Consider the following 21,040-nt stretch of genomic DNA (forward strand, 5'->3'; position numbering starts at 1 on the left):
ATTGAACCGCCCGGGAACCGGAGTGAATTGGATGGGAAACCGATCACCCCTAGTTAAAAGCAATCCCAAGAGCGAGTCAAGCTACTACATATTTCTTTCACTGTTTTCACCAGGTATTGGGAGGGAACCGGGAGTATTCATTTTAAGAAACGTGAGTTTAAACATTCAATTCTCAAACAAAATAATCCGTTTGGGGTCGGACCATAACAGATTAATTTCTGGACAATGTGATGGATCGAAAGGAATGACACGCGAACAATTGGTCTTGCATCTCTAATCTCTCCTTTATCTCTAATTTGACCGTAAAATCAGTGGCAACAACCAAAATACATAACGCCCGAGGAACATCAGGTCTTGGATGAATCCTGTCATTATCTTCTATCCCCTTCACTTTCCCAACGGCAAGAGAACTACCCAGTCCTCATCCTTATGCTCGCAAACCTTGCTTATGAGCCCATCAGCCTCATGCTGAGGTCCAGAACCCAATCTTTGTGCCATCGATTCAATAGCACACCAATGGAGTACTTCTGTTTCTATCCGCATCAATCTGTCAACACGGAAAGAGTGGTAGTTGGGGAAGATATGTTGTGATGGACAAGAGGAACATGGAAGAATGAATTGTGAATGCCAGTGGTCCTCGTGGAAAACTGGGTATAATCACAAACAGCAAAATGAACAACCACATCTACGCAGCCTCACTTGCCGGGGCCTTGACCCGCGGCTGATCTAGTACACAATGATGCCGGAAATATATATTTGATATCATATCTCATAAATGAGTATATATTGTGCAACAATAAAAAAGACATGCTACCTCAGGCAGCACTTCTCTAAGAAATCTATAGACTATACCCCCATAAAATCCAAATGGCTTCGACTCTGTACAGGAGTTTTATGGAGAAAAGATATATATAAAGTTAAAGCAACGTGGAGTCCAGATTGCTACTTCCCTCCCAGGAAAGGTTGGGAAAACTAAGGACAAAAATAGATCAGGAAAAGGTAAAAAAATTGCATTTGGAGACTGCAATGATGATGTCCAATCAAACGAGAAATGGCTCTTTTAGTTAGACTAGACTGTACACCCTTCACGCGGACAAACTATATGCAAGCTCCACCCATCATAACTTTTGGTCAGTATCCTCCTGCTGGCACATTAAGATCGATTAGTGTCCCAAACAAACCCTCCTTCCTGGCACGCTTCCTTGATGATCGTCCACCATCATCCAAACTCCCAGATCCGGAGGGTCGATCAGGTTCTGATGCTCCTAGTATGTAATTTCAACATATCAGTCATGCTACATTCTGAAATCCATTGGTTAATATAAACCCATGATCATAAGGTTATAAACAATGTCCCCTATAGGGGTGAAATAGCAGAATACAGCTTAGCAAACAACAGTTTTCCAACTCCAACACAGAGAAGCCAACCAAATTAGAAAAATCAACAAAGGAGAGGGGGGGCAGAACCATCACAAGGAGAGCCCTGGATGACAACTAGGAATCAGGCTCTAGATGAGCACAAGAAAAATAATCTGTTGAAAGTATAACAACCCTAATGAATAGGAACCAGGTCCACAAGGGAGAACACCCAAAAAAACTACTGCTGGCAAGACACGAGTGCAAATTTAGTAATTCTGTGGGAGAATTAATTGACAGAGAGTCTGTAGGGGTGGTGGTGCATCACATTTTTTATGTCACATTGTTTTTTCTGTTTCTTTCAAATTCAAATAAACAAATCCAAGCAAAAATAGGAAGGAAAATCACTCAAGCCATATGTTCAGAATTGAACATTTAATACCAAATCAAATTATTGACCAGAGCGACAACAATAATTTTTTACCAGATTCTCAAAGGTATCACATAGAGCAAAGGGGAAAGGGGAAAAATTCCTAACAGGTCGAGAGACTACCAAACAGCTCATTAGCTTCTTTCAATTTCAAAGCAAGAAATTATGACATTGAAAGGTCTCAGATCGTCGGGGATAATGGAGAGCAATAGAAACAAAATATCCTTAGCCAAAGAGGAATGAACAAATACTCAACTAAAACTAAAAAAAAAAAAGGTAAAGTGGATATATAACCAACCATAAGGTTTGCGCGATATTCTGCACAAGAAGAGAGGAAAGCCAAAGGCAAAATTTCTCAGACCAGATCTGAAAGGACGTTCAGGAGAAAATACAAGAGGAGGGAAGTTAGGAAGATTAAAAGTAAATCAAAGGCATGTCTGTTCTAACCCTAAACACGCTGATCAGAAAAAAAAAATTGGGGATGAAGGACATCAACAAGGGCATGACATGAGGACATCAAACAGGGCTTCAACATGAGCAGATGAAAGTCATTCTCCTATTTAAAGCTTTGGTGGAGAGAATGCTGAAGATAAAGCAAATTCCGCTAGACAAGAGAAACAGTTAGATGAGACAAAATAAAAACCATGAAACAATGTAATGATTGTCATGGCCAAAGCCCAAATATGAATGCCCCACAACAACTGATTGAGATATTCAAAAGTTGTTATGCTCTGAACTAAACAGTCTTTGGAATCTTATGACTGTCATTCTCAGAAGTGAGCAATGAAAAGAGCTCATAGATAGTTGCATCAGTTGCTATTTACCACTATGCATGTGTGTGCAAAGATACAATTGAAATGGGTGAAGAAAATTCAACCAATCTTACCGGCTTTATTGAAGTCCAAGGGTGGAAACTTATCAGACTCGTCAGCTTTTGCATTTAAAGCAGCAGCTCGCTCAATACCCTTTGACTTGTAAGGAGCAATGTTGTGGGTGCCAAGTAAGAGACAACCCAGTAAATCATTTTCAATGCATTCATACCTGTATGAAACTTCTAAATGAATGAAACCAATCTACCATTAGCTGCGAAAAATATTGAATAGCAATACTCACATTTTTTTGCAAAGCGTATCAGTAACCACAGATAGATTGATGACGTGCATCCTTACATCCATCACTTTTTTCTCATCATATTCATCAAATGGCTCTTCTAGAAACTTGGATAGTCTCTCCACATTAGACTCAAGCTGCTGCTGCTGGTCTTCAAATAAGTGTTGTTTTATTTCTCTTTGTTCTTCTGTCATCTCATCCTTAAATAACTCCTCTCCAAACATATAGAATGCAAATGGGTATGAGTACAAAAGAACCCGCCTAGACCTGAATAGTCTGTAGAGCCCATTTGTTACCCAAGTGAAATCCCTAAGGGCTGATTCCTTCTCTTCAGATATGGATACTTTCTCTTGAATAGTTTCCCTCAGTTTGGTCTCAAGCTTAAATGAGTCTAAATGAGCCTTGTAGCGGTTATGATAGTGCATGTACCGATACAGATCCCGCTTTGCACGCTCAGATCTTTGCTCTTGGTCTTCCTTGTAGCGACCACAACTATGACCAGCAATACTCGACCAAGTATGGTCTCGCCCCGTAGCACCACCACACAGCCAACTGCATCGAGCAGGATCACATGCAGGTTTAAGATCAAGTGCACATTCCACATGAAAAGGCTAAGTAAGGTCACCAACCAAGAAGAAAGACAGGAAGGATAGAAATGTTTTAACCAAAAAAACAAACCATAGTAATACGTTGATTAATTTTAATCCCTCAAGATGTTAAATGGGGAAAAAAACCAAATTAGTAAACGAGAAGAAATCAGATACCTTTTTCAAGATTGCAATAAGATGAATGCCACTATCACGGTTCCAAAGAACCTTGCACCATGAAAAAAATCACAAATATAACAATGCTTATGCTAGACCCTTTTTGTTATTGGTGTAAAGCTTATGCTGGACATGCCAAAAGGAAGGATTGGTGCTTCGTAGAAAGCAATAAATTCAGAGATTATTCACCAACTTTTCTCAAGGAAAATAAGGAATCAAAAGAAGATGTAAAGGATGGTAAAAAGAAGAAAAGATGATAATCACCAAAATGCCTGCCCACAGATACAGCTCACTAGATTGCATCCTCCATTTTTCTCCACTGGTTTGTGGCATTTTGGACAGGGCTTCGTGTGGACTGTAATCCAATTGACAGTTTCCGATTCATCTCGACACTTTTTACTCCAGAGTTCCCACATCAAGCACGAGCAAGGTGAATGTGTTTCTGATAAGCAACTGAAACAAAACTGTAAACCACACGAACATTCTACCTCACAGCATTCATCCTCTTCAATTCGTATTGCATTCCCGCAATGGGGAGTACTGGGACACCACTTAACCATTTTATTATCCTCAATGTAAGACTCAAGGAGGAATCGGTCGAATTTGTCAGCTAGATCCGGATGCCTTCTTCTGACTAGATCTCTAACAATGGCTTCATCACAAATAGCGTTGCATTTGTGTGCCATGCACCTTATCCGCTTGCTTTGACCTTCATTTATCTTCACAACAAAATGCTCAGTCCAACCTATAGAAAAGATCAACCATAATTTTTTCAGGGTATCCAAAAGCTGCATGAAATTATGACGAGCAACTATAATAATCTTGGCCTTATGGCAATGACTATGAGAAAGGGTGGTACACATCTCATTCGAATGAGTAGATACTCCAAACCATTCGACATCGGTTTACAATGAAACTCAGACTCCATAGCAGAGGCTCATCACATCATGACAATTAGCATGGGTCTGATACAAGGAGATGGATGGGACAGCTAATTAGCTGTTTGTTATATGCAGGGAGACCAATAATTCAGCAAAAGCTTAAGCTAGTAAAAGGTGCAAAACAATCTTTGACAGTTTCACATGCGCATCAAGCGCACATTGGCATTTGCATGCCTGAAGCATAAAAATTGATTCTGGGCAGAGAAGATGAGAAGATGGGATTTTCAGATGTGGATGGTCTTATTCTGGCACTATACGCTGACTTTACAGTACCGCTGCCCATCCTATATAATTCAACAGTGTCCACAACTGACCATATGAAAAAGAAAAGAAACAATTGTAGAAGACTGCTTACAATCGTTGCAATAGCAATGACTACAGTCCATTCTTGTTGTAATGATACCAGGTATCTCTTCCATGCATATACCACACATAATTATAGAAAAGAAACAATTGTAGAAGACTGCTTACAATCGTTGCAATAGCAATGACTACAGTCCATTCTTGTTGTGATGCTACCAGGTATCTCTTCCATGCATATACCACACATAATTATAGAAGTTGATTCCTTGGCCAAACTGAGATCTTGGTCCTCAGTCAGAGGCACACCCGCATCCGCAAATAAACAAGCTTTACCCTTCTCCACAAGCACCGCAAGCAACTTCTCAACATCCCATCGGTGATGGATAAGCAAAGTTCGTGCATGGTGCTCTCTGAGTGATAACAAGTCCATCACCCTTTGCAAATCCCCTCTCTTCAATAATGAGGGCAAGTCAGAGAAATAACTCATCAACCAAAGCGTTTGCACTATAAAAAAATCATACTTCAACGAAATTCTTACCTGCGCAGACAAAAGTGATTCTTTTGTGATGACCTGAAAAGAGAGGGTTAAACAGCCATTATTGGAGCTTCGATTAAAAGGACAGTATTTTTTAACCATATTCACCGGTAAGGACAGTCTAGTTCACAAACTGAACCCTATCAACTAGCGTATCGACCAAAAATAAGGACTTTAGGGAGCAAAGTCCTAAACCAAAATTCTCAGCAGCAGTGCTTCTAACATGACTCGATTTCTCGTGACCGTGGCCGAGACAATTCACAAGTTAGCCGTCAACAAAACCTCCCCGATGAAACTCGTTTCAACAATAGCAAGAGATCACCCCGGTGCTTAAAGGGAACAAAAAGGCGCACGAAACCACATCCTTCGTTTTCCAGATTAAAACGAAGGAAAGAGGGTAAAAAGGAAGAACATTGACGATATTATAGGAATCCCAGCACAGAAAAAGGTTACCTTGGTGGAGGGACCTTTGGGAGGGACCCAGTCGTATTCGGAGTCCTCGTTCTCCAGCCCATCTAGGGAGTCCCTGTCCGAGCAGTACTCCCCCTCCTCGTCGCAGATGAAGCAATCATCCATCGCTGCGACAGTCGATGAAGCCGATGGCAATCTTCGACTAGTTAATCGTGTATCGATCAATCGACCGATGAAATCGCCTAATCGGCGAAAACGTGCGCGAACACTCCGATCGGGAGGCTGTTGCCGGCAAGATCGAGGGGAATTCAGATGAGATATTGCCGGCGATGAGAGTGAAGCTTAAGGAGGAAGCAGTGGGAACAATATAACAAACAGGTCGTGTGTGCGAGCGAGCGAGAGAGAGAGAGAGAGAGAGATTGAGATTATTTTGTGTACCGGTTTAACAATATTTCATTTTCCTATGCGAGTTTTAGGTGAGTGATGCGAAGCGGACGGTGAAACTGGGAAGCCAAAGCTAACGGTGTCGTTTTTGGGGGACTGCGATTTTCACTCATCTCCATATACGCTCTTTCACTATTTTCGTGGGAAATCTTAATAATTGGTACAACAGAGAATAAAATTTAGAGATTTCATCCGTTTATGGGAACATGAATATTGGCTGTGGTAAAACTGGAAACACGAGTGGCATTCATGGAATACTTCGCAATTATCTCGATTTCAAAGTCAAGAGAAGATATATCGTAGTTATACAATAATTACATTAGCTGTCGTATATTAAAATCTTATTTATATACGATTATATCTCTATTTATATATATATTGTGAATGTTACATATGAACTTTCCAGGAAAATCTCTGAAAAGTTTAAAATTGAACTTTCTATCTCGTTTACTTAATTTATAGTCGACATGCTTTCAATTACAAAGAGTAGTGTTCTTTTGAAGTTCGGATAGATATTCTATCGGCTTTGATGGATAAAAATGGGAGATTCAATGTGTATATATCTTCTTCTTTTTTCAAGTGAATGAGCAATAAGAACTGTCCAATTGACTAGTTTATTAATGAATTAAAATATAAAGAGTGATTTTTTATTAGTTTGATAATCTCGAGTGCGGAAAATGCTAGCTAAAATCTTATTTATTAGATGCGTTGAATTATTTTTAAATATTGGCAACGGATATTATTGAAAATTTCAATGAACTTTGGTAGTATAATAGTCTTTGGGTGATGTATGCAAAAGAGAATATTGCGAGCCACAAATTCTCAAAAAAAATAAGCCACACAAAATTTTTCAATTGATTGTTATTTATTTTTTATGACAAAAAACAGACTGTTAGCATAACAGTCATTCAAAGACTCTTATATAGTGAATTCTCAACTTCAATAACATAGTTGAGAGTATTCAATATCATAGATTCCCCAAATTGACCCTGTCCATTCCTTTCTTAGCCAGTCTCCCATTCCTTACCCGCGAGCAAAATATCACAAAAGAAAAGACCTAAAATAGTAAATATCACCAAAGTTGATACCTTGTACATTCGGAGTTTCACTCTGTGTTGGGTTATTTAACAGTTACGGGCCGCCCATGTGAGCCACGCCCATAACCTTTGTGCAGCCCATGGAAAAGGGAGTTCCCTTTTAATAAAAAGAAACGCGGTCTTCCAAAAAAACGACGAAAGTTCTCCTCACATAAGTGATACGACATTCTCCCCACTCACACATTCTCTCAACGAACTCTCCTCCAACGAAGTGTTACCGGATCCATCTCGGAGATTGCAAAGTTTTTGAACAATAAGGCATGCTCCGAATTCCGTGACGTACTCTCTTCCGCTTCGATTTCTTAGGAATTAGTTTCCATCACTTGGTAAAGGAAAGACCTCTCAATTGCCAAGTTCTCCACCTGAAACTCAAATGAACAAAAATATTGGGAGACTCAGTAGTTACGCAGAATTTGCCAAGCCCTTGCTTGATCAAGGAAGGATAGCCTTTATCGGGCGATGTATGCTTTGTTTTAATCGACATCTTGTGCCCTAGTAGGTTTAGCGAACAATTTTTTTAAAGAATCCGTTTGTTTCGCCAAAAATACGTAACGTCGAAAAACGCCTTTCTCGTTTCGCCACGTTCCGGATCGCTTGAATGGAGGACCTACCCTTAAACCTTAGAAAATAACTTCCCTTTCTTGATAATCGAAAATCATTTTCAAATATATAAACCGTGCCTTGACGCCTGGACCCTAGGCCGGGCCTGGGCCCTCGATGCAAAAGTGCATAGTTCAAGCTGGGCTCGCCCCCGGGCCGGGCCTGAGATTCCTTTTTCTTTTCCATCTGATTAAAACATATTCCAGTGTCACATCTAGAGTATGTCCCTATTTGAACATAATGCTGATTTTTGTTACTTTTTCCATTTACCATCGTTTTTTAACAGGAAAAATCACGAGGCAATGGCAACAGCTGGAGTAGCTCAGTTGGTTAGAGCGTGTGGCTGTTAACCACAAGGTCGAAGGTTCAAGCCCTTCCTCTAGCGAATAGTTCCTTTATTTTCGAAGGCTTTACTACATTTCAGACTTACCGCTTGAATTTGAATCTGCAATACAAGGGTCAAAAACGTCCCTTTTGTCCTTTTTTGGCTAATGACGATACTTCAAGCCAACGGAAACTGTAGAGTACATGGCCAATGCCAATGGCCATACAATCTGTTGAAGCGAAGTATTGCTTGCATTGCATACCCATACACAACTTTAAAGGATCGATCCATCAATCCTTCCGCGTTACAGTTCCGACAAACCCCACGTGGGAGAGCGTTTGCAAATTTAAAGGACAGTGTCCAACGACATCTCTGCAGCATTAGATTTATTACCACACTGCCTACAATATCCTGAACACCACACAGCCGCAATTGGATTTACCCGCCAGCATCCTGGATCGCCCTAGTTTTGCAGAGCTGCACAGCACATCAACTCAAAACCAAAGGAATTTGCTCATCCAAGATTTCAAAGAGACAAAGGGTATGGCACGACAAATGAATTAGTTTGCAAAAGAACTACTATTCTAAATGTTCTGCTTCTTGCCAGGTACACGATCAATCTCAGAAGTGCAATCGTGATTTTCAACACACATTTCTGCATCCGAGTTATCAATTCAGGCCAAAATTATAGTGAGATTGCAACTGACAAATTATGGACCAGAAAAAGATTTGTCGAAGTGTCCTTTAGCAGTCCATCTCATCGATATTAGTCCGGAAAATATAATCTTCACTCTCCAGTTCCTCATGAAGCATGTTAATAGATGGCACCTGCAGCTTGTTTCCAGGTCTCTCGCCAACCATTGATCGCTGTCCCTGGAAAATGGCAAAAAACATAAACTTCAGTCATATGGATCTTTTGACCGAAAAAAAAAAACCTATATGGATCCAGATATGGAGATAATGCAACATTTAATCCACAGTTTCAGAAGAGCATGTCTCACGGGGTTGTAAGATTTTAGACTAACCTTTTTTAACTTGTAGAAAAAATAGTGGAATCCATCGCCGAATGTGTGCCACTCCACTGACCATGTAAACTCTGGAGAATCAAATAAAGGACGTCTAAAATGTGGCTGCGGGACCAAACACAAAAAGTCAGCACAGATAGGCCATGATGAATTATGATGTAGGAAGCGTTCTTTGAAAAATAGGCTGTCACCTGACCAAAAGTAATAGATATAAATATTCCATCCGGTTTTAAGACACGGTGTACTCCTTGAAGCATCAGCATGACTTTAGCTACTGTTGCAGGTCGAGGGTTCCATGGGTCACCACTGTCCACGAACAATACATCCTTTCAAGAGAATCATTGCAATGCAGTCTCAGGAAAGCTAGAATCTCAGATAAAAGATACAGTTATTTACTACAATGAAAAGAATGGAGCAAGGAAACCGAAATGCAAGACATTTACCATTGTTCCTTTCTCAATTACCACGTCAAAGCACTCATCACCAAAGGGCAGGTCTAGCATGTCAGCCTCTAGTACTTTAATTTCTGATATCCAGGAAATGTAAGAAGTATATATCTTAGGCCTTAGATTCTTTCACCGAGACAGATGTTCATGCCACTATAAAAAAAGATGCCATTCTGTTAATAAATTTTTGTACTTTTCCGTTTTAAACAAGGCCAACCCAATGAAGTTCAACAAGAAAGGCTGACTAGAGTCAGAGATAGCACAACTGACTCTTCACTGGAGCTCTTAAAAAGTCAAGTGAAATGAAAACAAGTTTCAAGCCTTGGCAAAAGTTGACTACATGCTCCCTGCAACAAAGTATGGACAAGCTCATGCATAGGGTGAGCATCGAATAAGGAAGCCTCCCAATTTCATGCTGGAAGCTATTTTTCTCGCTTGATTTTGGACTATGCAAAGAAAGGACGAAGTGACACAGACACATAATCTCCAGTTAGTTAGGCTTCGGATTGGCATGGTCAAGGCAGGGAAAAAAACAAACTCAAAGGCTTCATAAACAACAATGGAGTCCTCAATATCCAGACTCGCAACTAGTTGAAAAGCCTCGAATGATTAATATGACAATGTGAGTGGAAGGTGTGGAGTGTAATTATTTCTGCAAAGATGAAAGCATGTATACCTTTATATCCCTTATGTTGTACCCGTTTTTGCATCCTTTCCACAGCCACAGCTGACAGATCAATGCATGTTATTTCATTAACACCGTCTTCATAGAGATTTTCGCTTAGCTGCGAGTTTCCACAACCAAGCTCCAGAACCTTCATCACAAAGTAAAAAAAAAACTCAAAGCAATTCAAAGGACAATTCAAATCCAAGAAAATCTAAAAGAGGGTATGAATTCCCTCAACAGAAATGGAAACAAGATCACTGGACAATTCAACATTCTCCCCTCTACTTCCACTGAAAATTCAGGATCAACAACGAAACTTATAAGATGGACAAACTACAAACAAGCCCCCAATGCAAATAAACCTTTGCTCAAAATCGGAAGAGCAAGTTAATGCGACAGCCCGAGAATCTACCGGATATAACTCAAACGCCAAACTTGTCTATGTAAGTAAGCCGCAAAGTCACATCAGCAACTGACCAATGCAAGGATTTGGTAAAAAGGGAAGACCGTCACACCAAGTTCTGAACTTTGCTTACACAACACCGTCTGAAGACCAGACATAGAGCATCGGGGAGTCAAAAGTCACGAAAAGACACGGTGCTCACAGAAGAATCAGGTTTGACATTCTGTTGTATTAGGTAGCGGAAATGAGAGTAGTCCTTGAACCACTCGTAGTGCTCCTCGCGAGAGAACCTCTCGTCCCTAAAGCAATACCAACAACAACATCAGACGGCACTCCAATGGACAGTAGTAATAAAGCGCCTCTCGACATGGGAGATGGCGAAATAGAAAATAGCGAATCTGACAAACGCAGGTACCAATAACGAGGATCGAGGTAATCCAAGGCCGTGGAGGGACCGACATCTCTCTTCTCCGACAGGTTCGAGCCCTCGGACTCCTCCATTTTCAAGAGTTTTGCTTCTTGTCCTCCTCCTCCTCCTCCTCTTCCCAAAATTGTTCAAATGCGAAACCCTAAACCCCAAATTTCGCGGTGAACCGCGAGTCTTGGGGCTGGGCCTCGGAAGTCGAGGCTTCGACTTTTCCATGGGCTCGACCCGACCATCTCCCACCCTCTTGCCTATGAAATCAAAGTTCAAGCCCACATAAATACATAGGAAAATGCTAACCCCGAGCGTGAAAACGAGAGACCAGCGAAACAGCTGTACCTTGTTCAGTATCTTTCACAAAGAATGCGATCTTTAAGTGATCGCCCACCAAAAAACATGTCAGAAAAAGAATTTAAAATTGATAAAAAAAAAAGGAGAGACACAAACTAAATCAGCCTTTAGGCATGAAACACGAATTCGGAAATGGCTATCAGCCTCTACGCTTTCTCCCGGTGGCTCACATACCGTCTCTCCTACTCTCGTCCACAGGGGTTGGTGGCGGAGATGAAATCACGAAAAATCGCCATACCCACAAAGAAAGAAGTTGCCGAGTACACGAGGAGTAGCTGTGACTAGCCTCATAGTCATTTCTGAGTGATTGGGCCTCGTACCTTCTAGTTCTACGGCACAGATAGCGCTGATCTCGTTCGTTCTACTGGACAAGCCACGGCGTCGTTTAGTTTAGATTCCCAGAGCAACGAACTGCAAGTAAGTTTGTGAAGCAGAGTTCAAGCTCTTAGCCCAGGTTTTCCTAGGAAAGGACAGCGACATTGAACTCGAGGAACACGACGCGAGCTTTTGTCCATTGAGGTGGTCGGACGTGAAGTTATGGTAATGGCGGGGCGAGAACGACGTGAGGCCCTGATCCGTTTAGCTTCCTTGGCAAAGTTTTCTTTCCTTGTTTCGTGAAACTCGTGGTCGTTTGGTCTCTAACCATCTTTTTCATGCGTGACCGGAATTATACACGTGGCCCGGTTCTACTGCTTTTTTTTTTAGCTTCCCCCGACCGAATTTCCAACACTCGATTTTCCGTGGATCGTGGATCGAATCACTCTTCCTTCATTGAGAAATTGATTGTGAATGCATAATAATTCCCCATCCAGTGCTGCTTCTCCTGATTTTTCTTTTGGTTTTTTTTTTTCTGGGCATGGTAATTTTCCTGATTTTCACAGTATTTTTTTACACGCGTTCACGATAAGACAAACGGAAAACAAGTGATGTTTGCTAATACTTTATTTTCATAAATTAAAGTACGAACTTGTCAATATATTTAAATAGACTCACATTTACTCAAAAGTTTAAATCAATAAATTGTGAGTTAATTATGATATATTAATTGCTCTACACCACATCAGTTTTTTGATATAAGATTTTATTTGCACAATTCACATATGCATTCTAACAATGTCTAATATAATAACGGAGCGTAAGATGTTTTTAACGAGCATTAATAATGAACTTTACTTTTAGCACGAAAACAGCAAATTAACTCGGTTTTAACAAACGTCGGGTTGGTGAAATTGGAAAGAGACAATGGAATCTTTTTTTTTTGGTCGGAAGAAAGAGACAATGGAATCGACCCCGAGAAAAAACCACGGATCCTCCCTACACAAGATGCCAAATCGATCCAAAAAACAGTTCCAGAAAGCCTTAAAAAAAAAAAAAAAAAGAGGCGAAAAAACATGGGACACGAGCCAGTAGGCGATAAATTGCCCACCACCACCGCAAGCCATTCGCACCTTCGCAGTCCATAGCTCAGCTCTCTCCGCCATCGTCCTGCTTAACGCGCGCACATGGCGGTCTCCCTCCAGCTCTGCCGCATCCCCGCCCGCTCCGACCTCTCCCTCCCGGAGAGCCTCGCCAGCCCGGGGGCCATCCGTTGCCGCAGGCCTCTCTCCGTCCGATGCTCCGGCGATCCTTCCTCCTCCTCCTCCGTGGCCGTCGACGGCGATTTCGACGCCAAGGTGTTCCGGCATAACCTGACCAGGAGCAAGAACTACAACCGGAAAGGCTTCGGCTACAAGGACGAGACTCTGAAGCTCATGAATCGCGAGTACACCAGTATGTTACTTCCTTCGTTTTGTTCTGTCGTCTATGCGTGTTCTTTTGTTCAGTAAGCTGTTCCGAGCTTCGATGCGCGCGAAGACTTCGATTTTGGCCTTTTCATTTCCAGTTTACCGATGAGTTGTTGAATTGACTAATAATAATGGTAATTGTGTCAGAAAAAAAAATTCAATCAAATTTAATCAGCTAAGATAGTTAGGTACTTTGCTGAGGTGTGTTATGTGTATATAGATCTTCTGCTTCTTGTACTGGCGTTGTTGATTCCGTATTTCTAGCTGTCACTCCCTGTCGGTATGATGTTTTTGCCCCGATACTACTTGTCTAGATATCAATTACCAGCGTTTCTGAATGATTGTGATCTGTAATGATGTTGTGTGTTTTCCGTGTACCAGGTGATATTATTAAGACTTTGAAGGAAAACGGAAATGAGTATACCTGGGGAAATGTTACTGTTAAACTTGCTGAAGCCTATGGTTTCTGCTGGGGCGTTGAGCGAGCCGTCCAGATTGCCTATGAAGCAAGAAAGCAGTTTCCGGAGGAGAAGATCTGGATTACTAATGAAATTATCCACAACCCAACTGTTAACAAGGTCAGATACATAACAGAATTTTTGCTGTTTTGGCTGATTTGCTTGAATGTTGTGAGTATTGTGTTATGTGCTTTAATTTACTGATAATTCTTCATCACACTGACAGCGCTTGGAGGAAATGGAAGTGGAGAATATCCCCCTCGAAGAAGGCCAAAAAAAGTTTGATGTCGTTAATAAAAATGATGTTGTCATTCTTCCTGCTTTTGGAGCAGCAGTGGATGAGATGTTGACTTTGAGCGAAAAAAATGTACAAATTGTGGATACGACTTGCCCATGGGTATCCAAGGTATGGCTCCGAGGGGGGATGATATAGCACGAATTTCATTTGGTTGTGGCCTTAACTTTGTTTGTGACGCGTTCATATCCCTTCATTTCCCTTCTTAAATCTTTCTGATCTTTGCACAAAAGGTGTGGACCACCGTGGAGAAGCACAAGAAAGGAGACTACACTTCAATTATTCATGGCAAATATGCTCATGAAGAAACCGTAGCTACTGCATCGTTTGCTGGAAAGTACATTATCGTGAAGAATATGAAGGAGGTATGCCTTTAGATGAAGCTCTCTATTCATTTGCTTTGTGGTGTAATGTTGGCACTTATCTATGCTTCTGTCAAAAAGTGGAATGGAGATGTCTTATCCGAAACTACTTTTGCCCTATGTCCAGGCAATGTATGTGTGTGATTACATTCTCGGGGGTGAGCTCGATGGTTCTAGCTCAACTAAAGAGGCATTTCTAGAGGTACTGCTAGATTGCTAATTTTTCTTATTTTTGATTAAGACAACACTAGTTCACACTGCAATCCTGCTTTGGTGCAGAAATTCAAGTATGCTGTTTCCCCGGGATTTGACCCTGACAATGATCTTATTAAAGCTGGTATTGCGAATCAAACCACAATGCTTAAGGGAGAGACCGAAGAGATTGGTAAATAGCAATCACATCTTAACAGATTCTTCTCCCTCTGGCCGACTTGCTATTCAAGTTAAACATTTTGTTAAATTTTCAGGGAAGTTGTTGGAGCGGACTATGATGCGCAAGTATGGAGTGGAAAATGTCAATCAGCACTTCATAAGCTTTAACACAATTTGTGATGCTACTCAAGTAATTTCCCCTTCCTCAAGCTCCAAGCTTTTTCGGGTCTTCTGTGTATCAAAACCTCTTGCGAGATAACTAGAGCTTGACATGGCCATTGGCCTCTAAATTTTTTCAACTTGACAAAGAGTAGCCATAGTTGAGATGTCTAGTGACTCTCAATGTCAGAATAAGAAGGCCTATTGCTTGTTAGCAGTCGATGCCAATTTTTATATGAAGACCTCATGTGCTAGTTCTCTTCTGTAAGTACCCTAGAGATTGAACTAGAGAGATGAGGTATAAAATGCAGAGTGCTGCCTAAAAGGCAGGGAGGTAGTTTTCCTAATTGTGTCTTCCCATGACAAGTTTTATATGTGAAAGGAGCATAATACAAAACCCTGTAGCCAAATCTCTGATGAGATACTACAGAAAGGAAGAATAGAGAACAGTAGCAAGTTGAGTTGATTGCTAACTCATGACTTCTGCTCTGTCTTCAAGATGCTGATGCAATTTTTTCAACATTGGCCTTTTTCAGGAACGCCAAGATGCTATGTACAAGTTAGTTGAGGAGAAGTTGGATCTTATGCTAGTTGTTGGCGGGTGGAACTCAAGCAACACATCCCACCTTCAAGAGATTGCTGAAGAACATGGCATACCCTCTTATTGGGTTGACAGTGAGCAGAGAATAGGTCCTGGAAACAGAATAGCCTACAAATTGAACGTAAGTCTGTACTTCAAAGTTGCACTTCTTGAGCAGATTATAGTGTTTATGCCTTCTTTTACTGACTTTTTTACTTTGTTGTTGCGATAGCATGGGGAGTTAGTTGAGAAAGAAAATTGGCTTCCAGAGGGTCCCATAACAATTGGAATAACATCAGGAGCTTCTACCCCAGATAAGGTACGCTCTAGCCTGGTGAAATTCTATTACTTGAACAGCTTTTCTTCTTCATGAGTCCTTTCCTTTGTCTGCTTTCCATTGACCTCTCATCTATCTATGGTACCTGTACATTATGGGCGTGACTGAGTTTCCTTGAGATACTCTTGTTATGCATGATTTACTGGATCAGGATAAAAGGTTTCTATAACGTTGGGCCCATTGTCCAATTATGGCACTGAAGACTCGGTCTCTCTTAGCACTATCGTTCAATGCTGTTAGATGATAACTACAAGGCTCTAAAGTTTTTTATTTTTTATTTTCCTGGTTGAAGGCTCTAATGATTCATATGTTCCATATTTACTGGTACTTTGCTTTGAAAGTCAATCCTTCAGAAATAGTGATGATGCATTTGTTCCTTACCAGGTCGTTGAGGATGTTTTGGTGAAGGTCTTTGACATTAAAAGGGAAGAGGCCTTGCAACTGGCTTGATATAAGATCACAGACTATAAGACCGTGGCTTAGTTCTCAGCCGCTCTGTGGGAATAAAAATGAGGAGCTCCGCAGATTTGATGTATAATGGCTAAGTACTTGATGTATTATAGCCTGTATGCCACTGAACTCAGTCTGCACTTTTAGATCTAATGATGTGATACTAGGCTTCAATTTGACTGGATTTTACAGTAGGATGTAAAACATATGCTCATCTCTGAGCTTCAAGAAAGTGATATCTGTTTGTGTAGACTTGACATGCTCATTGATCTACAAAAGAATGAGATGCCATAGTTCCCTATTTCAACATGTACTGCTCGTGTTGTCAGCAGTCTGTTAATGTGTTGTAATCCTTTCCAGTGAGCATTCTCAGCTAGAATGACGGCATGATATTCTAATTCTTGAACACTTGCTTCTCCGCAATATGTCACATTCAAAACAGTACAGAGTATGAATTGGAAGGTATGGATCTTTAGCTGCGAGGATGAAGAAATCAACAATTGTTGGGTCTGACAAGACTAACGACTCGGGAAAGAAAGCAAGCGGGTACATTGTCAATCTCATTTTGAAATGAACTGAGAGAAAGAGATGAGTAATGTGGTGCCCTCCATAATGTCTGAAAATTTGGAAGTTATGCGCTTTCTTCTCACGCTTCATTATATCCCAGTTCCACAATGGTCCTCACGGTCAGTCTATGCTTTTGCTGCTTTCAGATTTTGCCCTTTGGAGCTATCATTTCAATTAATAACCCAAGGGCTCCGTCATGATATTATGACATTAACACTATCATAGGTTTATGCATTTGACTGCATAGCGGCCGTGACCATCTTGTATCAACTTACTTATCTTCATCCGTACAATTTTATGTGATTCAAACTCAGAAAAGGAAGAAGAAAATTGAAAGCAAGGTTTTGTTGCAAAATCAGTGTGTATATTATGTATTGAGTCAGCTTGTTTCATTGGGTTCTGGTGTAGCCTCTAGAGGTTCCGATGGTCCGTCCCATGTTCTCATGCGCGTCTCGGCCTTCAGAACCTGCAGATCATTTCGCAGAGACTTTTACGTAAGTTGGAATTAAGGAGCAGGAAAGTTGGCAGGTAGTAGACGAAGATTATGCGCCCAATACCTCCTTTCGCCAATTCGCTCGAAAGATAATAAAGAGAAGCACGACAGTCTGTATTAGACAGCCAATCAGCATGCCAATCCAAATGCCAAGTGCACCGAGCTTGAACTTGTATCCAAGCAAGGCTCCTATTGGAAGGCCCAAAACATAGTAGCATCCGATGTTCACTATGGCAACGAAGAATTGCCATCCTGCACCAACTGCCACCCCTGGGCAAGTGTTCATGGTTCACCCAAATGATTGATCAAGATCTACATAGACAAATCTTATAAAGGTGACATTTCAGATTATGTGTGTAAGACATAATGAGAGAGTACCATGAAGAACTGGTTGGATACTATTGAGGAAGATTGTAGCCGCGAGAAAGTAACCGAGCTTCGACGTCTCTGTTATGACTTCTTTTTGGTTGGAAAATATCTTGGGGAACTCACTCGTTGTTGCAGCTACTACTGCTGTGAAGAGAATTCCTATTGCTGTGGATGTCAAAACATTGATCACTACCGAGAACTTAGCTGCTTTGGCATCACCGGCACCGAGTTCATTGGACACCCGCACACTGCAGGAATGCAAAAGCATAGATGAAGCTAACAGGAGGAAGTGAAGACAACTTGTTATCTAAAACTCATGCTGCTTTAGGGAAACATGTTCTGGTCTAGATGTTATGTTCAAAGTTTGGGGAAAAAGGGTAGATTGGGAATTGAAGAAGCTAACCTCACTGAAGCATTGAAGCCTAGGGCAATCATCAGGACCCAGGTTTGCAAATTCATGCTGTGCCATAGGCAGGAGTCAAAAAATTGAAGCACGAAATATTCTTAAAAGAGAGAAACCATAGGTATCATCTCAACAAAGGAGGAAAAATAAATGTCTAACCAGATTGAAATGGCGTCAACTGCAATTTCTGGATGCTTCAAGCATCCCACCATGAGAATAACGGCTGTGTAATACCATAGCTCCAAGCTGCCACAATAAGCACATAAATGATATCAGCAAGGTAAAATGCTTCTCACAATAGAATAAGAAGAAAATAGTATACGGAATATTTGAGTCTGCAGATTTTGATGCACAACATCTAACCATAACATAATGGCTGACGCCAGCGACAGTTTCACGAAGCCGGCTAGCGACTTGAAAGCAAGCATAGAGAAACCGGTCCACGCCTCAGGGAAGTAACCACCGACCACATATATTGTTTGAGCCACAACCAAGAACCACCATGATATATTTCCAGCTATGGCAGCACCTCGAAGGCCATATTGAAGGTTTGATAGGAACACCCAATTCAATAGACAATGTAGTGCCAGAGCCACTAAGGAGATGATGGTCATGACCCAAACTTTACTTTGAGATTGCAAGAACTTTTGAACAGGAAAGTTTAAGGCATAAGCATATAATTGCGGAATTACCCACAAAGAGTACTTCCCAGCAAGGACAGAAATATGCTTGTCTTGACGAAGGATTTGAAGTATTGGTGATACAAAAATATAGACAGGGGTTAGAAGCAAGGCTGTGACGCCGGTGATGATGCATGATCTTTGCATGTAGATACCCAGCATGTGCAGTTTCCCTGCACCAACAGCTTGGCCACAGAGCGTCTCCAGGGCGCTTCCCATCCCTAGCTACAAGAAAAGTTCAGCAACATCTCAAATTGGGACGAAGAGTAACATCATAATTCTAAATGTATGTAATTATGGGAATCTCAGGATCGACTTTTCTTTGGGCCAAAAATCATTAGTATACAGGAAAGATCCGGTATATGTCTGATTAAATATAAGCTGACACTCTGACCAAAAAAAAAAAAAAAAATACAAGCTGATGCTGCGGCAATTAAGAGATGCTCAAATGCAATAAATTTAGACTTTGCGGTCTAACTACCAGGAATTCCAAGTTTGTCAATAATCAAAACGAATCACCCGGACATTGTGGCAGATCATATCTCCGCGAAACAAAAAATCCCATGATCAAAATCCAAACTTTTTCTCCAATGTTGCCTCAAACAGCGTTATGTTTGAGTTTAAATTCAACAGAGGAAAAAGCAGGGGAAGAAAGGAACTCACCATGACCCCATAGACAAAGCCTTCAAGCACATTCTGAACAACAGAGACAGCAGCAAGCTCTACGTCGCCCACGTAACCAACAAACGCAGCAGTCACAATTCCAATCGAGAACTGCGCAACTGCCGTGAGAATAGCAGGTGCGGCTATTTCCCACGTCTTCTTGGACTCTTTCACACATCTCTTGGTCACTTTACCACCGCCCAGACACTTGGCCATCTTCCTCCAGATATCGGAATACTCTCCTCCTCCTCCTCCTCCTCCTCCTATCGCATAAGCTTTTGCCTTCAATTGTCTCTCGTCCGGCAACGTTGTCTTTTGAATCTTGTCCTCGCCCACCCCCATACTAACTCCTCCCAGACAAGGACAACGTTCTTTTCTTCTTTTCTCACTTACTGACGCGGAAAAATTTACGCAGGCCCTATCTGAGGGAACTTCTTTCTAACAACCCCCGAGTTCTTGTCATCGACTTGGGTATGTCTTTTCTTGCATTGATTGAACCCCAAAGACAAGGATTTTCTTTTAAATGCAACGTTGGGGCACACACTCGCATTTTAGTAATTATCAAATCCGTGTGAACTCAAAGTATCTACAAAATGTGAGACCCACTACGGATTTCTGCTTACCCTCCTCTTTGTGGACTTTGGCACATGTCCCCGCGAACAGGATTGGTCGTGGCAATAAAGAAGCATTGTTTTTCTTGTTTAAAAGTACACTAATTCACCAAATTCTCTTGGATTCATGGACGGAGGTTGGTATTTGGTTGGTGCTTTTCTGAGTTGTCTTTGAATGCACTTTTGCCTGTTCTCACGTGTTTATCGATTTGTATCGAGCAAGTTGGTGTTTCGTTATCCTCACCAATAGAAATAGGGAAATTCGTCAGATTTTAGCCTGATGGCAACTCACCAACTCCCTAATGCAATCTTCTAGGCCACAATGCTCTTTCAAAGTGGGATCCGCTTGGAACATATTGAGACGGCTTAGGATCGGCAGAGATTTACAGGACAAAAGAGGAAGCTTGCGGCACCCAAAACCAGCATATTCCCTTTTTAGATGATTGATGACAGCTTCGGTATTTATCGAATGAAATTTTGAGCCTCTACTCCTCTACTACATGCGCATGAGAAAAACATTTGTTAGAGAATGAGATAGCGTGGTGATGATGAGATATACGTCATCTCAGCTTTTATCTTTACTCTACCTTTCCACTTTCGGGAGTATGTAATAACAACCTTAGGACTTTCATTACTGGCATTAAAAAATCGTCGGTACAACGCATGATGGAGTAAGCCAAGAGAAGTGATCAAGTTGCAGGAGCGTGTGACGTGGAGAAGTGAACCTCTCCTGGAGGGAGAGGGAGAGGGAGAGGGAGAGGGAGAGCATGTTTGGAAGTTGACTGTCTATCCCGCGAAATGAATCAACCATACTCCAAAACACCT

General features: G+C 41.3%; 5 protein-coding genes, 1 long non-coding RNA gene and 1 other non-coding gene across 16 annotated transcripts in view; 4 read left to right on the top strand and 3 right to left on the bottom strand.

Moving 5' to 3' along the window:
* The window catches only part of LOC115735585 (DNA repair protein REV1), an 870,695-nt gene that overhangs the window by 629,977 nt on the left and 219,678 nt on the right, over positions 1 to 21,040 (top strand). The window lies entirely within an intron of this gene.
* LOC115735799 (probable E3 ubiquitin-protein ligase ARI1) lies at positions 746 to 6,269 on the bottom strand. Of its 7 annotated transcripts, none has more exons than XR_007196988.1 (8): positions 5,893 to 6,269; positions 5,443 to 5,475; positions 5,073 to 5,355; positions 3,925 to 4,405; positions 2,900 to 3,448; positions 2,673 to 2,827; positions 2,085 to 2,152; positions 1,120 to 1,256 (listed from the first exon to the last, which is right to left on the bottom strand). XR_007196988.1 is itself a non-coding variant. In XM_030667204.2 (7 exons), exons 1-7 carry the CDS (start codon positions 6,013 to 6,015, stop codon positions 1,132 to 1,134), a joined length of 1,749 nt encoding a protein of 582 aa, XP_030523064.1. In that variant the 5' UTR covers positions 6,016 to 6,269; the 3' UTR covers positions 746 to 1,131. The 7 variants fall into 7 exon arrangements, 4 of the variants coding, with proteins under 4 accessions (XP_030523064.1, XP_030523063.1, XP_030523065.1 ...); XR_004014809.2 differs by having other exon boundaries at positions 1,130 to 1,265; XR_007196987.1 differs by having other exon boundaries at positions 1,165 to 1,302.
* On the top strand, positions 4,757 to 5,270 carry LOC125312919. The gene is made up of 2 exons (XR_007197001.1): positions 4,757 to 5,007; positions 5,124 to 5,270. It is a non-coding gene; the product is annotated as an uncharacterized LOC125312919 (long non-coding RNA).
* On the top strand, positions 8,303 to 8,376 carry TRNAN-GUU. Its single transcript has one exon. It is a non-coding gene; the product is annotated as a tRNA-Asn (tRNA).
* On the bottom strand, positions 8,882 to 11,522 carry LOC115735805 (EEF1A lysine methyltransferase 4). Of its 2 annotated transcripts, none has more exons than XM_030667218.2 (7): positions 11,273 to 11,522; positions 11,060 to 11,156; positions 10,464 to 10,602; positions 9,785 to 9,867; positions 9,589 to 9,667; positions 9,342 to 9,412; positions 8,882 to 9,189 (listed from the first exon to the last, which is right to left on the bottom strand). In XM_030667218.2, exons 1-7 carry the CDS (start codon positions 11,356 to 11,358, stop codon positions 9,061 to 9,063), a joined length of 684 nt encoding a protein of 227 aa, XP_030523078.1. In that variant the 5' UTR covers positions 11,359 to 11,522; the 3' UTR covers positions 8,882 to 9,060. The 2 variants fall into 2 exon arrangements, with proteins under 2 accessions (XP_030523078.1, XP_030523077.1); XM_030667217.2 differs by having other exon boundaries at positions 9,342 to 9,446; positions 9,533 to 9,667; positions 11,273 to 11,521.
* Positions 13,057 to 16,736, top strand: LOC115735802 (4-hydroxy-3-methylbut-2-enyl diphosphate reductase, chloroplastic). Its single transcript, XM_030667213.2, has 10 exons — positions 13,057 to 13,402; positions 13,798 to 13,994; positions 14,101 to 14,280; positions 14,403 to 14,534; positions 14,659 to 14,733; positions 14,811 to 14,916; positions 14,999 to 15,093; positions 15,599 to 15,784; positions 15,875 to 15,961; positions 16,364 to 16,736. The coding sequence occupies exons 1-10, from the start codon at positions 13,135 to 13,137 to the stop codon at positions 16,427 to 16,429; spliced, it is 1,392 nt and encodes a 463-aa protein (XP_030523073.1). The 5' UTR covers positions 13,057 to 13,134; the 3' UTR covers positions 16,430 to 16,736.
* On the bottom strand, positions 17,175 to 20,094 carry LOC115735801 (protein DETOXIFICATION 33-like). Of its 2 annotated transcripts, XM_030667208.2 has the most exons (7): positions 19,605 to 20,093; positions 18,625 to 19,166; positions 18,421 to 18,507; positions 18,262 to 18,318; positions 17,868 to 18,106; positions 17,554 to 17,759; positions 17,175 to 17,462 (listed from the first exon to the last, which is right to left on the bottom strand). In XM_030667208.2, the coding sequence occupies exons 1-7, from the start codon at positions 19,944 to 19,946 to the stop codon at positions 17,376 to 17,378; spliced, it is 1,560 nt and encodes a 519-aa protein (XP_030523068.1). In that variant the 5' UTR covers positions 19,947 to 20,093; the 3' UTR covers positions 17,175 to 17,375. The 2 variants fall into 2 exon arrangements, with proteins under 2 accessions (XP_030523068.1, XP_030523071.1); XM_030667211.2 differs by lacking the exon at positions 17,175 to 17,462 and having other exon boundaries at positions 17,626 to 17,801; positions 19,605 to 20,094.

This window comes from Rhodamnia argentea, chromosome 11 (genome assembly GCF_020921035.1).
Source record: "Rhodamnia argentea isolate NSW1041297 chromosome 11, ASM2092103v1, whole genome shotgun sequence".
Classification (NCBI taxonomy): Eukaryota; Viridiplantae; Streptophyta; class Magnoliopsida; order Myrtales; family Myrtaceae; genus Rhodamnia; species Rhodamnia argentea.